At 39.9% G+C, this 15,324-nt stretch overlaps 1 protein-coding gene across 5 annotated transcripts in view; it reads left to right on the top strand.

Moving 5' to 3' along the window:
• Positions 1-15,324, top strand: part of RAB3GAP2 (RAB3 GTPase activating non-catalytic protein subunit 2) — a 101,025-nt gene that overhangs the window by 68,931 nt on the left and 16,770 nt on the right. For all 5 annotated transcript variants that reach the window (XR_006199112.1, XM_042926222.1, XM_042926221.1 and 2 more), the window contains exons 21-26: positions 106-203; positions 7,445-7,550; positions 8,404-8,564; positions 9,633-9,861; positions 14,692-14,865; positions 14,970-15,076. Coding sequence is in view for 4 of the 5 variants with exons in the window: in XM_042926222.1 (XP_042782156.1) it covers positions 106-203; positions 7,445-7,550; positions 8,404-8,564; positions 9,633-9,861; positions 14,692-14,865; positions 14,970-15,076 (875 nt within the window). In the remaining variant the exon portion in view is untranslated. The remainder of the gene's footprint in view (positions 1-105; positions 204-7,444; positions 7,551-8,403; positions 8,565-9,632; positions 9,862-14,691; positions 14,866-14,969; positions 15,077-15,324) is intronic.

Below are 15,324 nucleotides of genomic sequence, written 5' to 3'. Positions count from 1 at the left end.
TCGTGCTGTATTGCTTCTCTGGGGATCTAGATTGCAATTCAGGAAGAATGTTAGTCCAAATGGTAAGTAGCTGTTGGTTCATGCGTTTTGCTTTTGTTTTACTAGGCAGCTTCTTTTTTTGGAAGTGTCTGCATGGAGAAAGCTCTACTGAGGACATGTGCCGTACATTGGAGGCAGCTGGACTTAGCCCTCAGCTGTTGTTGGTAAGGTTTCTTCGCATGCTCTTCCTCCCTGCTGATGTCATCTGGAAGTGTCAGTCTTTTGTTTAAAGGCCATTGTCCAAAGCATGTCATCCAACATACATCAGAACCTCCCAAAAATGATCAGAGAAACTTATAGTTACCATATTTGAGTAATAATTATTTCTCTAATTCTCTATAAATTGTAGCATGGTTGGCCTAAAATAAATTTAGAATCTGATACATACGCGTGCATTTATAGTGCGTTGTGATCATCAAGGAAAATGTTCGTATTGGAACTAAAAAAGGTCTTATTTACAGAACAAAATCAACTTCCCTTAAAGCAATACAGAGTTGTTATCAAACATTCCCAAACTTTGAAAATAGGTTAGGGTTTAGTCTGTGTGCTATAACAAATGTAAAACAAAAGAACCATCCAGTAGAGAATGACAACACTAAATGTTTGCCCTTCTGCAAAGGACCCTGTCGTCATCCCTTTTCTGTTCCCTCCTCCCTTACATGCACAAGTACATACTTTTTCACATCCTTACTAACATCTCCTATTTTGGCCAGGATTTGGGCACTCTCCCTCCGTAAGCCTGTTGACTGTAGTCATGTATTGTTTTAATTGAACATTTAATCTTCTAAAAACAGATTTCATTCTGTGTCACTTTGCAGTATGTATGTCAGAAAGTAAAGCAGTTAAAGATACATATAGATTGTACATGGATTTTCATAAGCAGCGTTTTTTGGTTTTGTTAGAACACATGTGCATATGAGCGGGGGAGGGGCAGAGAGAGAGAGAGAGAGAGAAAGAGAGAGAGAGAGAATCTTAAGCAGGCTCCATGCCCAGCGTGGGGCCCAACACAGGGCTCTGTCCCACCATCTCATGACCCTGGGAGCATTTCCTGAGCCGGAATTGGGTCAGATGCTTAACCAACTGAGCCACCCAGGCACCCCAAAACCAGCTTCATTTATAATAGCCCAAAATTGCAAACTACGCAAATGTCCTCCAGTGGGGGAATGGTTAAACTGTGGTACAGCTTTACCAGGAATACTCCTCAGCGATAAAGAGGACCGAGCCATTGATTGACACAAGACCTCTAGTGAACTGCAAGGAAGATATGTTGAGTGGAAAAATGCCAATCTTAGAAAGACGTGTACTGCGTGATTCTGTTTTTGTAACAGTCATGAAATAGCACAGTTACAGAGATCGGGAATAGATTAGTGGTTGCCAAAGGTGATGGGTGAGTGAGCGGGGAGGGACAGGTATGGCTAGAAGGGTTAACACAAGGGAGGCTTGTGCTGATGTATAGTTAAGTGCTTATAGTGGTAGTGTGTTTGCAAAGTTACACATTTGGTAGAATTGCATGCACACACATATGGGTGCATGTATTACTGGTGAAGTTTGAATACACTCTGTGAATTTTACCAGTGTTAATGTATTGGTTTTGATATTGCGTAAGATGTTAGCATGAGAGGAGACTGCAGGAAGGGTGCATGGAAGTTCCTTGAGCGTTTTTTTTTTTTGTGTGTGTGTGCCACTAGTGAATCTTTCACTGTTATGAAATAAAAAGTTAAAAAGAGAGGAGGTAAGTATTGCTTATTATTCAAAGTTGAGATGCTTAAATAGGATGAGTACAGAAGACTTCTTATTTCACACTGTGTTTAATCAGTATCAACAAATTGTTATTTGCATTAAGTCTGGGGTTTAAGAAACTGGGAAAATACGAACCTCAAATCTTACCTCACTCCATATATAAAAATTAACTCAAAATGGAACATAAATATAAGAGCTAAAGCTACAATACTTACAGGAGAAAACATAGGGGAAAGCTTGGATTGAGCCAAGATTTCATAGGACACAAGAAGCATGAGCATAAAAGAAAAATGTTGATCATTTACACTTCATCAAAATTCAAAACTTCCATGTTTTACAGCTGTTAAGAAACTGAAAGGCAAGCCTCTCTTTCAGAATTTATACTTGATAAATGAATTGTAGCCACATTAGGAAAGAATCTGTACAACTAGTAATAAGACAAACAGTACAATAAAAAAAAGCAAAAGATTTGAACAGACCCATCACCAAAAAAGATACATACAAATGGCAAGTGATCACCTGAAAGGTGTTCAGCATCATTCGCTGTTAGGGAAATGCTAAACAAAAGTACAGTAGCCTCTTTCTCAAGAGGGTGACTGAAGTGAATTCTGATGGCATCAAGTGTTGAAGAAGTTGTGGACTGATCGGAGCTCTCAGCACGACTAACGCAAACGATAGCACAACAACTTTGGAAAACAGTTTGAAAGTTTCTTCTTATAATGTTGAACATAAATTTACTACAAAATCTAGCAGTCTCACTCCTGGGTATTTAAGAGGAATGAAAATAGATGCTCACATAGGTTTGGAATCAGATATTAACAGCAGCTTTATTCGTAACAGCCCAAAGTTCAAGCAACCCAAATATCCGCCAGCTGATAAATGGATAAACGATGGTATCCATACAGTGGAGTGAACTACTGATACACAGAATAACTGTGGAATGAATGAATGAGTGAATGAATGAATCTCAAAAGCATTATACTAAGTGAAAACATCCAGAAACAAGACTGCCCACTGTATGATTTCAGTTGTATGAAATACTAGAATAAGCAAAAATATAGGGACGGGGGAGATGGGCGTTTGCTGGAGAATGAGGGTGGGGGTTGGAGACTGACGCCAGGAAGCACAAGGGAACTTTGGGGAATGAAGATACGTTGGCCACCCAACTTAAAATCAGTGAACTTTATTGTAAATATATAGATGTTGTAAGGTAATCAAGTGACACATATTATGTAGGAAATCTCCCTGCTTTAAACCCATAAAGCTGTGATCTATAGAAATATTGTGCTGTAGAATTTATAAAATGGGTTATAGTTTGAAATTATTTTAAAAACTCATCCGAGAGATTGTATTTCACACATTCCAAATGATTCATCTCTTTTCCCTTGTTTTTCTCAGACAAATGGTTTACGGCTAGATTTTTTTTTTTTTAGAAGTATTTTATCAATAGCTGAAAGCTGTTAAGCAGCTGTGTAATTTTTAAAAATCCTACCACGAGTACAGAGAAATAAACAAGGCATTTTCACTTAAAGTGTGTAATTAATAGTATGAATAAGCAGGGAAGGGGGAATGTCTTTAAAAAAAAAATACAAAGCCCAAGAGTTAAGAGTAAGAAATGGAATATACAATTAAAAAAAAAAAAGAGAGAAGCTTTTCAAGAAGGCTGCTTGGTCATTGTGGTCACGTTGATCAGAGAAAATAGTGGCCAGCACGTTGAGGCCGCGACTAAGCCATCTGACCTCCGGGAGATAAAGTGCAGGGGTTTTGTGTCCCCGTGTAGTAAGTGTGTGTCCTGCTTCATCCTGCTCATCCCCAAAGAAGTTAGTGCCAGTGTCAAAATATTGGCCAGTGATATTTCTCTAGGCTATTAAATTTTAAAAGGTTTTTTTAAAGAGAATAAATGTCTATTATATTCAAGGAGTAACAGACTTTTAGGAGTTAGCCACATAAACATTATGAATAAAAGGTGTTTGGTCTTTCAGCAAAATATATTATTACTGTTATAAAGACACACTATTTGAAATGCTAATTCTTCCTATTTTTCTGCAATATTTTCATAATAGTTTTATTGGAATTATGTTCATGAAGAAATTTGCTACTTGTAATCTAGGTTGTATGTGTTTAGGCGGTATATATTTTTAAATTTAGAAATATTTCTAGATATACTTAGCATTTTTTTTTTGTAAAACTTACATTTGATTTAGTCACTATTTTACTATATTAATGTAATTCACAGACCGATAGCCCGATAGTTTTTAAATGCTTAAAACGATAATGTTTAAAACTATAATTACCCTCAGTGGAATTTTATCAAGTTTTAAATCTGTAACCCAAAACAGATCTAGTTTTCAGCAAAGACTGGAAAATAAGGCTCCTCCAAAAAACTGACAAGAGAAGTTTCTTTTAAGTAGAGACTGGACTTAACAGATGACTTCCTCACATTCTGTCTGCTGGCATTTCTGCTGAGGGAAGGGTTTAAAACATCTGGGATATTACTATTACAGGAGGACACTTAGCAAGAGGTACAATTCATTAAGCATTAGAAGCAGCTACCAAGGACTCCTGGGATTTTCTGTTTCATTCTTAGGTACAGGTTTTACCAGGTCTTAGATCTTGCTTGACTTAGAAAAGAGGAATTAACTGAATTTCCTCTCAAGGTTTCTCTTAATAAAAATCTCATACTCACATATCATCTGGTAGTGTGTCAAGATGTGACATTTGTGTGTGAAATAACATAGTATACATTTATAGTATGAATATCCACATTGTAAATAAGCTGATATTTTTTACTGTGATGTATTGAAAGAATATTTTGTATTTACTAGTTATAGCTACCTTCTGTATACTTACTCTGTTATGTATGTTCATGTGTATGTTTTTATGTGGTATCTTATCTCTGTATTCTCTTCTTTATTTTTCTCCTTTTATCTTTTTTCTGATGCTTAAAAAATTTTCCTATTGCTTGTAAGTGATCCTAAAATCGTGTCATTGTGTTCTGATGACTCCCATGGCATCCTCTCTTTCATACTGACTTTTTACATGCAAACTAAAGCAAAGCTGATTGGAATTTTTAAAGTTTATAAAAAAAGGGGAACACCCACTATGTCATAAGCAAAGATTACCTTGGTGGAAGAAAGTTAGAAAAACAGGGCTGACCGAGAGAGAGACAAAGAAAGAGGGTTCAGTAGAATAGTTTTTTGTTTTGTTTTGTTTTAGAATTTGCTAAATAAAGGTGCTGGTGGATAAGGGGGAATGGTTAGTTGGAGAGAAAACTAGAAGGGTTTATAGTATGAAGAAAGATTCAGGGTATGGCATTTACTTTGTCTAAGTATGATTTAGTCTGCAGTAACCCCTTGGGTTGTGTATCTTTTTGAGCACTTTGAAACTTTGTTGCTGATGAGGAGATGAATCAAGCTTGAAAAGACAGACCGTAAACCTGTAAGTGTGTTTAGAAACCTGCGCGGTGCCTGGGTGGTGCAGTTGGTTAAGCTTCTTACTTTGGCTTGGGTCATAATCTCTGGTTTCATGAAGTCAGGTTCTGTGCTGACATCTTGGAGCTTCAGTGTCTGTGTCTCCCCCTCTCTCTCACCGTCCCCTGCTCATGCTCGCTCACTCTCTCTCTCTCCAAAACAAACATTAAAAAAAGAAACCTGATGTGCTCTTAAAATACCCCTGGGGCCTATATTTTGTGCCTGAAATTATTCAGAGTGAATCTAATGGCAACTTAACAGTGAAGCTAAAAGATAAATTGTGCCAATTCCCCCATTTCCTTTTGATGTGCTTCATAGCACGTGTGTTCATGGAACACTGACACGGTTAAGTTCTGGATTTTGGAGTGTCTTTGTTGTCTTTACAGGCAACTCTTTTTTTTTTTTTTTTTTTTTTTGCCTGCCTAGGGGTTATAAGTAGCACTGTTGTATGAGGTTACGAGAAGATCTGGAAGAGAGGGAATAACCTTGATAAGTGGATAAAGTCAGTCAAAACTTCGTGGACTACATAGGAAGTTGTGTGGCAAGTGGAGTGAACGTGGCATAATATGACCGTGTTTTTATAAAGCAGTGACCAGCTCTCTGCTATCCCCCCTGCCTAATGCTCTCTGGGCAGCTATACTTAAAACACTACTAGTGTCTTGGCACGTGGTAAGCTCTGTATAACCATTAGCCCTTATTATTGTTCACATTGTCTTATGAATACGCAGGCAAATATGAAAGCACATATTTGGTCGTAAAAAAAAAAAGTTTTGGGGGCGCCTGCGTGGCTCAGTTGGTTGAGCGTCCGACTTTGGCTCAGGTCATGATCTCACAGTTTGTGAGTTCAAGCCCCACATCAGGCTCGGTGCTGACAGCTCAGAGCCTGGAGCCTGCTTCAGATTCTGTGTCTCCCTCTCTCTCTGCCCCTCCCCTGCTCGCTCTCTCTCTCTCTCTCTCTCTCTCAAAAATAAATAAACGTTAAAAATAAATAAATTAAAAGGTTTCTGGGTAGGATGAGGTAGAAAGCCTGACATAGGGAGAGACATAAGAGTTAAAAAAGGGAGACAAGTAAAACCAAAAGAAAACAACAGTACTTTTAAAAGTGTGTATTTTTTTTTGTAAAAATTATGTAACATGTAAGTTTATTTGTGCATGTACATGCCTGTGCACATGTATAATTTTTTAAAGAGAAAAGAAAACATGCGTGTTAGAATCCATCAGATCTAGGTTCAGACTTTAGGCCTAACTCATTAGCTATATGGTACCGGGTAAGTTACTTTTCGTCGTATGTACAATGTGGGAGACTATCCCTGCCACAGGGTTGTTGGAATCGAACGGGGTGATGCCTGGCAGGTACTTCCCTCTCCTGGCCCTTAGGTCGTTCTCATCGGTTAATTTCCTTCACACACTTCTTCAACTTCCTACTCTTCTGAATTTTTGAGAATTACTTGTACTAATATATTTAAAGTGATAATCAACCTTTTATTTTCAAGGCTTTTTTTTTTTTTTTTTTTTTTTTTTTTTTTTTTTTTTTTTTTACACATGAAGGTCCAGGCTTTTCACAAACACCAGTACCGACAGGTGTGGTGCTGTGCCTTTGAACTTCTCATTATCTCAGAATTATCTGTGTACAAATTTTATACATCTTCAAATACTTGAGTTTTCAGTAGGTATGCTGGTTCATAGGCATCTTAAAAGTCACTTATGTTGATTTAGGTGTTTTTGCTTAAAGTCTGTTTCTCATGCCTTTTTTAAAGACTAGAATCTGATAGTTGTACATGTCTGTTCACCATTGCCAAGTCCACAGTGCCTCGTGGCCAATGTGGGGTAAGGTCCACGGCCCCAGATCCTTCCTTTCCTCCAGTCGGCTGAGTGGCTTCTCACCAATCCACAGCGATCTATGCTAACTTGGTAGCGACCTTTCTGGTAATGTCCTCCGTAATCAAGGCTCAACCTGGAAGGCAATGCTTAACCCAAAGAAGAGATGGAATCGGTGGAATTTAGTTATCTGACAGATGATAATCTCTTAAGTAGACAAGGCACCTTTTCTGTCCCTCGTGTTATGTGATACAATAAGCAACCACTTCTTTCTCCCTCGGAAGGACTGAATCGCTCATATACACACACGTGCTCTCTTGAAAACTGCAACCTTTTGTTTATTTATTTTACTGAAAATTATTTAAATTTGATTTCAGGCTCTGCTGCTAAGTGTTTGGCTTTCCAAGGAAAAAGATATTTTGGATAAACCACAGTCTGTGTGCTGTCTTCACACGATGCTGTCCCTCCTGAGCAAGATGAGAGGTAAGATAGATGCCGGTGGAAACCGCGGTTCCCCAGGCCCTGAGATGCAGGCTGCTGCTTTTGCAAATGAAGATTAATTACCATTTGAAAACCACAAAACTGGGAAAGGAGGATGCTTTCTCGAAATAAAAGGAGACTACAGTGTACAAAACGTTTCTCTAGAGATTCTTTTATGTATGAATAGCTCTCAGTGAGTTCAAAGCATGCTTTATGGAAATTAAATTTATATTTTGTGTCATCAAAAGTAATGTGATATGTACAATGCGTTTTCTTAGTTCATTGAGGTAAGTCATATATGGTCTTTGGTGGAGGTCATTTTTAAATTATTTTTGGCCTCATTAGAATAATAATCCGTTACATCAAAACATTCAGTAGTAGCGGGGCACCTGGGTGGCTCAGTCAGTTAAGTATCCGACTCTTGGTTTCAGCTCAGGTCAGGATCTCAGGGTTCGGGAGTTCAAGCTGCGCATCGGGCTCGCGCTGACAGTGCAGAACCTGCTTGGGCTTCTTTCTCTCCCTCTCTCTCTGCCCCTCCCCTGCTTGTACTCTTGCTTTCTCTCAAAATAAGTAAAATAAAACTTAAAAAAAAATTCAATAGTAGTTTTCAGCAATGATGAAAATATTCCACAGATTTACAGTTGATTCAGAAGCAAGACCACTAAAGGCAGCCTAAATAAATGGGATATAAGTATTCTGATAAGAGAAGTTATGGATTTGTTTTCTGAGTCATTCAGAAATCTACCAGTGCATAACTGGGCAATTTAGCTTCTGCATTACATTTGATGGAAAGATTGGACCAGAAAAAATCGACAAGCTCCGAGTCTCTTGTTTAACTTTCTCTTTTTGCCTGCAGTGGCCATCGACGAGACCTGGGACTCCCAGTCTGTGTCCCCGTGGTGGCAGCAGATGCGGACGGCTTGTGTTCAGTCTGAGAACAACGGGGCCGCCCTGCTGTCTGCACACGTCGGCCATTCCGTTGCCGCACAGATCTCGAACAGTCTGACCGAGAAGAAAGTAAGTGGGCAGGGGCGCGCCCATGTTGGGATAGGCTGGGTCTGTCCCTGTCCAGCCTGCGTCGGGGCTGCGGTGTCTTCAGTGTTACGGAACATCTGGAATTTGAAATGTGTGCCCAGCAGGTTCTTACTTGTCTTGTTGGGAGTGAGGGGTGCTGCCCTTAACTTGTTTATTCAGATGACATGCGTATTTGAGCTGAGCCGCCACCTCATGGCATGAGGGGTAAAGTCCCGCAGGTGGAGGGCAGAGGTCTTCCCCCTCATGTGTGGTAAGTCCCTTAAACATGTATCTCCTGCTTCGGTTCCGTCTGCAGGAGGTCAGGGTTAGACTGCGTTATTTCTGAGGTTTGTTGTAGCTCTCAAGTTCTACGGTTGCATTTATAACCTCTGCCCCCTCTTTTATAAACAGAAGTTGTTTTAGGGGATGTAGTGTTGAATGACACATAAAAGTTTCCTATTGACCCTTTTGCTTTGTGGTTTCTCCTCATCTCTTGAACACTCAAATTTATTTTAAAAATCTCGTATCTCATGGTAGATCAAATAATTTCTTTCTAGGGGACGTTGCATTTAATTGGATGAGTCACTTAAATGGGCCTGTAGACGTTCACTTAACACTGTCGGTCTGAGTATAGTTTCTCTGCTAAATTTAAGAGTACTGGCTTAAGATGTTTATAATAATGGAAAGAGAAGAAGTTTGAGATACGTTTTGTATGTTGGTGAGTGCATTTTGAAGAGATACCAGTATCCGGTACTGACAGAAGAGACCGGGGCCCTTGTCAAGGATGGCCCTGCAAACGTGTTGAAGTACACACTGGATGAATCGGGCGTTACTGCAGATCTTCTTGCAGATGTCGAAGCAGTGAGTCCAACTCACTGTTGCCCCAGAGTCTGCCGTCTCCTGTCCCTCCTGTTCCATCCCAGTCAAGTAGTAACATTTGTGAACCAGCATCTGTGTGCTGCTTTGTGATGTATCCTGACGGTCTGTCATCAGCTCTCAAGTTAAAAGCTCATTCAAGTTAATGTCGATCCACATTCTTTGCCAGAGTATCACCAGTGCGTTTTCTGTTAGTTTTCCCAAACAGTCTTGGGTGCTGATTCCGAGGCCCTCACCGACTCCTGGGAGGCCCTCTCTCTTGACACCGAGTACTGGAAGCTCCTGCTGAAACAGCTGGAGGACTGTCTCATACTTCAGACACTACTTCACAGCAGGGCAAACACGCCAACCTCCAAAGTGTCATCGCTGCAGGCTGAGCCCCTCCCGAGGCTTTCTGTCAAAAAGTTATTGGAAGGAGGAAAAGGTGAGCTGGAGTGTATTTGAGCGTTGCACCTGTATATCTGCATGTTTATGTCGTGGGCGTTTCTGCTGGTTTTTATAGAAATGACTGAAAGAACAGGGAAAGAGAAATACACTCAGATTAAAAGAATTCTAACTAACCCACCACGTACTTCTTCTCAAAGTCTGATCCTGTCAGTTCCCTGCTCAGGAACCCTCCTCCCACTTCCCCCACCTAGAAAATCAGCTGTGGTTCTCGAAGAGTGGAAAGAAAGAGTCAGAAAACCCTCCCTTTTCTGACTTCGTGTCTGTGGGAGGCTGGATTTTCCTCCTGTACTTCAGCCAAAACAACAGATCACAGTGGATGGAGAGCAGAAACTGATGGGAGAGTCCAGATACGAGCTGCGCAGTTGAAGAGATTGGCAAAGACGTAGTGTTACCCCTCTTACTAAACGTCTTTTGTTGCTTTGGGGAATACAGCTATTTTCATAAAATGTTATTAACACATAATAGGCTTATTATTTGTATTTAAAAATGAATTAATAAAAATATTTTAAAATTTTGTTTTAACTTATAATACCATAAATATCAGTAAATATAACCCATAAACTCAAATTCTTTGGGATTGTCAGTAATTTTTTTTTAATGTTTGTTCATTTTTGAGAGAGAGAGAGCATGAGCAAGGAGGGGGCAGAGAGAGTAGGGGGGACACAGAGGATCTGAAGCAGGTTCTGAGCTGACAGCACAGAGCCTGACATGGGGCTCGAACTCACAAACTGTGAGATCATGACCTGAGCTGAAGTCAGACGCTCAACCGACTGAGCCTCCCAGGTACCCCTGGGATTGTCAGTATTTTTTAAGCATTTAAGGAGATTCTGAGACAAGAGAGTCAAGAACTTCTGGAACAAATATAAACTCTTAAGTCTTTTCTCTAAGAATTTTGGGCTTTGAATCCAACCCATTTTTCCATTTCTTGCTGCTTGATTGTGGTTCTAATGAAGGACCTGTGATTCCCCATCTCTGGGTCTGAGCCTGCCCCCTTCCTGCTCCCCACCTGTCCCATTCCGGATTCTAAATTACATGCCTTTCTCAAGGCCCAGCTCAAATGCTACCTCCTCTAAGAAACTGCTCATGATCCACTAGCTGCAAATTTTCTCTTCTTCCTCCTAATTTCCACAGAACTTTACACCCTCTTCTGTGATTTATTACTTTCTACTGTCCTAGAGACATTGGGTTCCTTTGACCACAAACCTCTTGAATTTTTAACTGTCATGGTGTAGTTTCTTTTTACCGGCAGCTCTTTCAGGCATTTGATACTGGAATGAATATATTTCTGGATTTGTAAATACCTGTGTATTTATAGATTTTTTATTTAGTTAACTTGTTTTCTCGGGCTTTGTAAGACTTGTAAGCTTTGACCTGAGAGGCAGGCTTTCGGTTTGGCACATATTAAGTGGCCTATGGAGCTGCTCTGAAGGAACGTAGGCTGTGGATGCCGTCTTGGCACTCGCCTCCTGCCTTGTCCCAGTTTGTCATTATAACCCAGAAAGAGCTTATACACTCATGAGCCCTAAGTTTTGCAACTGCCACCCGGGGGACATCTCAGGTCTCCTAACTCTGGTGGCCGGTGGGGTTTATGCTTGTGGGCCTACAAGGCTATATATATTTGCGTACTTTCAAAAGCTGATACCTGAGGTTCTGGCTTCAGTCAGCCTGAATCGAGGTGTTAAGATTCTCCCTTTTGGGACACTGGCATGTCTCAGTATGTCCTCCACTACTAGAAGCTGTTAAAAATATAATAGTCTGCTTGGATAAGCACAGAGGCTTGAGAGCCAGCCAGGAGCCAAGGCAGGATTGAACAACGAGTTTCATCTCCTACACAAATCCACTCCTTTAAGACTAGGAGAGGTGGTTCCATCTACTGTATAGAAACCACAGGGAGTCCAGCAAAATGAAGAAATAGAGATATTCCAAAAGAAAGAAAAAGATAAAACTTCAGGGAAAAAAGCTTTAATCAAATGGAGATAAGTAATTGACCTGATAAAAGGTTCAAAGTTATGATCATAAAAATGCTCACCAAACTGGGGAGAAGAATGGATGAATACGGGAATAACTTCAAGGAAATGGAAAATAAAGTAGCAAGGAGAAGTCACGAGGCTGAATAATATGGTAACTGAACTCCATATCCACTACAAGGTTTCAGCAGCAGACTAGATGAAGCAGAAGAAAGGACCAGTGAACTCAAAGACAGGGCAGTGGAACTCAATCAGAGCAAAAAGAAAACATGAAGAAAAAAAAAAGGTATAGATAGCTTTAGGGACTTAGGGGACAATATCAAAGGGGCTAACATTCATACTGTAGGGCTCCCAGAAGGAGAAAAGAGAGAAAGGGGCAGGGATCTTACCTGAAGAAAAAATGGCTAAAAACTTCTCTAATCTGGGGAACATCCAGGTCCAGGAATTTCACAAAATGCCAAGTAAGAGGAATCCAAGGACCCATATTAAGACACATTATTATTAAAAATGGGAAAAATTAAAGTCAAGGAGAGAATATTAAAAGCAGCAAGAGAAAAACAACTTGTTATGTACAAGGGAACACCCATAAGACTGTCAGCAGATTTTTCAGCAGAAATTTTTCAGGCCAGAAGGGAGTTGCATGATATATTCAAAGTGCTGAAAGAAAAAAAAAATTTCAACCAAGAATACTCTGTCTGGTAAGTAAGTTATCATTCAGGAGTGAGGGACAGAGTTTTGCAGACAAGCAGAAGCTAAAGAAATTCTTCAGCCCTAAACGGACCTTATAAGAAACACTAAAGGGACTTCCATAAGATGAAAAGAAAGGGCACTAATTCTTAACAAGAACACATGTGAAAGAATAAATCTCACTGGAAAGGTATATATATATAAAAAAGGTAGCGGATTAATCACTTATAAAGCTAGCATGAAGGTTAAAAGACCACTATGAGGGGCACCTGGGTGGCTCAGTCAGTTAAGCATCCAGCTCTCGATTTTGGCTCAGGTCATGATCTCACCATTCGTGAGTTCGAGCCCCATGTCAGACTCTGCAGTGACACTGCAGAACCTGCTTGGGATTCTCTCTCTCTCCACCACCCCCCCCCCTCCCGTTCACACACGTGCTCTCTCTCTCTCTCAAAATTAATAAACATTTTTAAAAAAATAAGTAAATACAAGGGGCACCTGGGTGGCTCAGTCAATTGAGCATCTGACTTCCGTTCAGGTCATGCTCTTGCCATCTGTGGGTTTGAGCCCTACATTGGGCTCTGTGCTGACAGCTCAGAGCCTGGAGCCTGCTTTGGATTCTGTGTCTCCTCCTCTCTCAACCCCTCCCCTCATGCTCTGTCTCTCAAAAGATAAAATAAAAACATTAAAAAAAAAAAACAAAGACAACTATGATTATAATAGTTAAGGGATATGCAAGATAAAAAGATGTGAAATGTGACATCAAAAATATAAAGTGTGGTACCGGAGAGTGATAATGTTGAACTTTCCAACAGGATCAAACTTGTTATCAACTTAAAATAGCCCACAACAGACACAAGTTGTTATATCTAAGCCCATGGTAACTACAGAGCAAAAACCTATAGTAAATACACAAAAGAGAAAGAGAAAGGGGTATAAACATATCACCAAAGAAAGTCATCAAGCCACAGAGGAAAAAGCACGAAAAGAACAGAGGAACCATGAAAACAGCCAGAAAGCAATTAAATGCCATAGGCATACACCTATCAGTAATTACTTTAATTATAAATGTACTAAATTCTCTAATCAAAAGACATCAGGTGCCTGAATGGATGAGAAAACAAAAAAAGAGACCTATATATGCTGCCTAGAGACTGACTTTAGATGAAAGGACACAGAGACTGCAAGTGAAGGGATGGGAAAAAATACTCCGTGCAGATGGAAACCTTTCTTATTTATTGTTTTAAGTTTAAATAAATTAAAAAAATTTTTAACTGTAACTCATTATACCCTATGCTGTCACCTGCTGATAGTGTAGGACCATCACTGTGATATTAACCTAAGCAATATAATCAAGGGCTTGATTCTAGAATGAAAATTACCAGTTGATTTGGAAATCAAACATAAGAAATTAGAGCACTCAGCCTACTGCTGTCATTTATTTTCACTGATAATTGTGATTTTACTGTAAAGCTTTTGTTTTGTTTTGTTTTTTTGGAAAGGTTGTATTTGAATCCAAGTGGGAAGAAAGAAAGGTTTTGGTGAATTATAGAAGAATGTATAATTTGTTTTAAGTAATAAACAGGACTCTTTGTCTTGAGTGTTTTTCAGATTACATTTATAATTTTTTTGAACTATATTGATGACCGAAACTTGGGATAGCATCATGTTTCTTATACATGGCTAAGTTTTGCCCATAAATATTCCATATAGGCAAGTTAGTTGACTATTAAAAGTAATATGTTATGCTAAGGAACCTAGGCAAGTATTATGCTGATCAGTTTCACTTACAATTAAGTGGAAGTGTTTTGAAGATATATTCATCCCTTCATCTGTGTCTGTTAAAGTATACTTTGAATTTGTGGACGTAGAAACCATGTGGTATATAGCCACGTATATGTGAATGCATTTACATTTCTCTAATATTTTATGAGAGTATAGAGATGCCCTTAGATAGCAGATATCCCACCTGCCCTCACAAGATGAATGGTAGGTATTACACTGGTGACTCTCATGGCTTTTGGGGGTCACTCTCAGGTGCAGAACTGAATGTGGCACTTAGATCTCTTTATAAGGAAGACCAGGTCGCCCACTGTGTTGGCTCTCTTTGGCGAACACCGTAAGTTTTCATTTTCTTTCTTGTCTCCAAACTGTAGGTGGCATTGCAGACAGTGTAGCCAAGTGGATATTTAAACAGGACTTCAGCCCTGAAGTATTAAAACTGGCTAATAAGGACAGAGATGCAGAAAACCCAGATGAACCCAAAGAAGGTATTAACAGAGGTTTATATGAGGTGCCAGAGGTGGAGACGAACCTCGGAACTATACCAGGTAACACAGAAACACGGAGAAAACATAGTCCAGAGAGGAGGAGATGTGGCTGAGACTTTGTTAGGGAAAGAATACTAAGAACGGCTCTCTCTTCTGGCTTTCAGACTTGCTGCATTCAGCCTATAGGCAGTTTCCCTGTAGCCTTGAGCTGGATGTGCTCTACGCGCATTGTTGTTGGGAGTATGTTGTTCAATGGAATAAAGACCCAGAGGTAAGATTCCTGCTACTTCTGTCCTGTTGATTCTGTCGTCGTGCTCATGCTGTGCACCTGTGAGAATGTGTAATTCGGTAACTTACTGGAAACACTGGACTTTCCCCTTTGGAATGCCTCCACACTAGGAGCGGTGCTAGGCCTTTTTCATGATCTCTTACAGTCTTCACAGAAAACCTGTGTGGTGCGGACATTGTCGCGATCCCCACTCTAGAGAAAACGAGAGCTCAGAGAAGTTCTGCTCCATG

Source organism: Panthera leo, chromosome F3 (genome assembly GCF_018350215.1).
Source record: "Panthera leo isolate Ple1 chromosome F3, P.leo_Ple1_pat1.1, whole genome shotgun sequence".
NCBI classification, from domain to species: domain Eukaryota; kingdom Metazoa; phylum Chordata; class Mammalia; order Carnivora; family Felidae; genus Panthera; species Panthera leo.
This window is presented reverse-complemented; position numbering and strand designations above follow the sequence as displayed.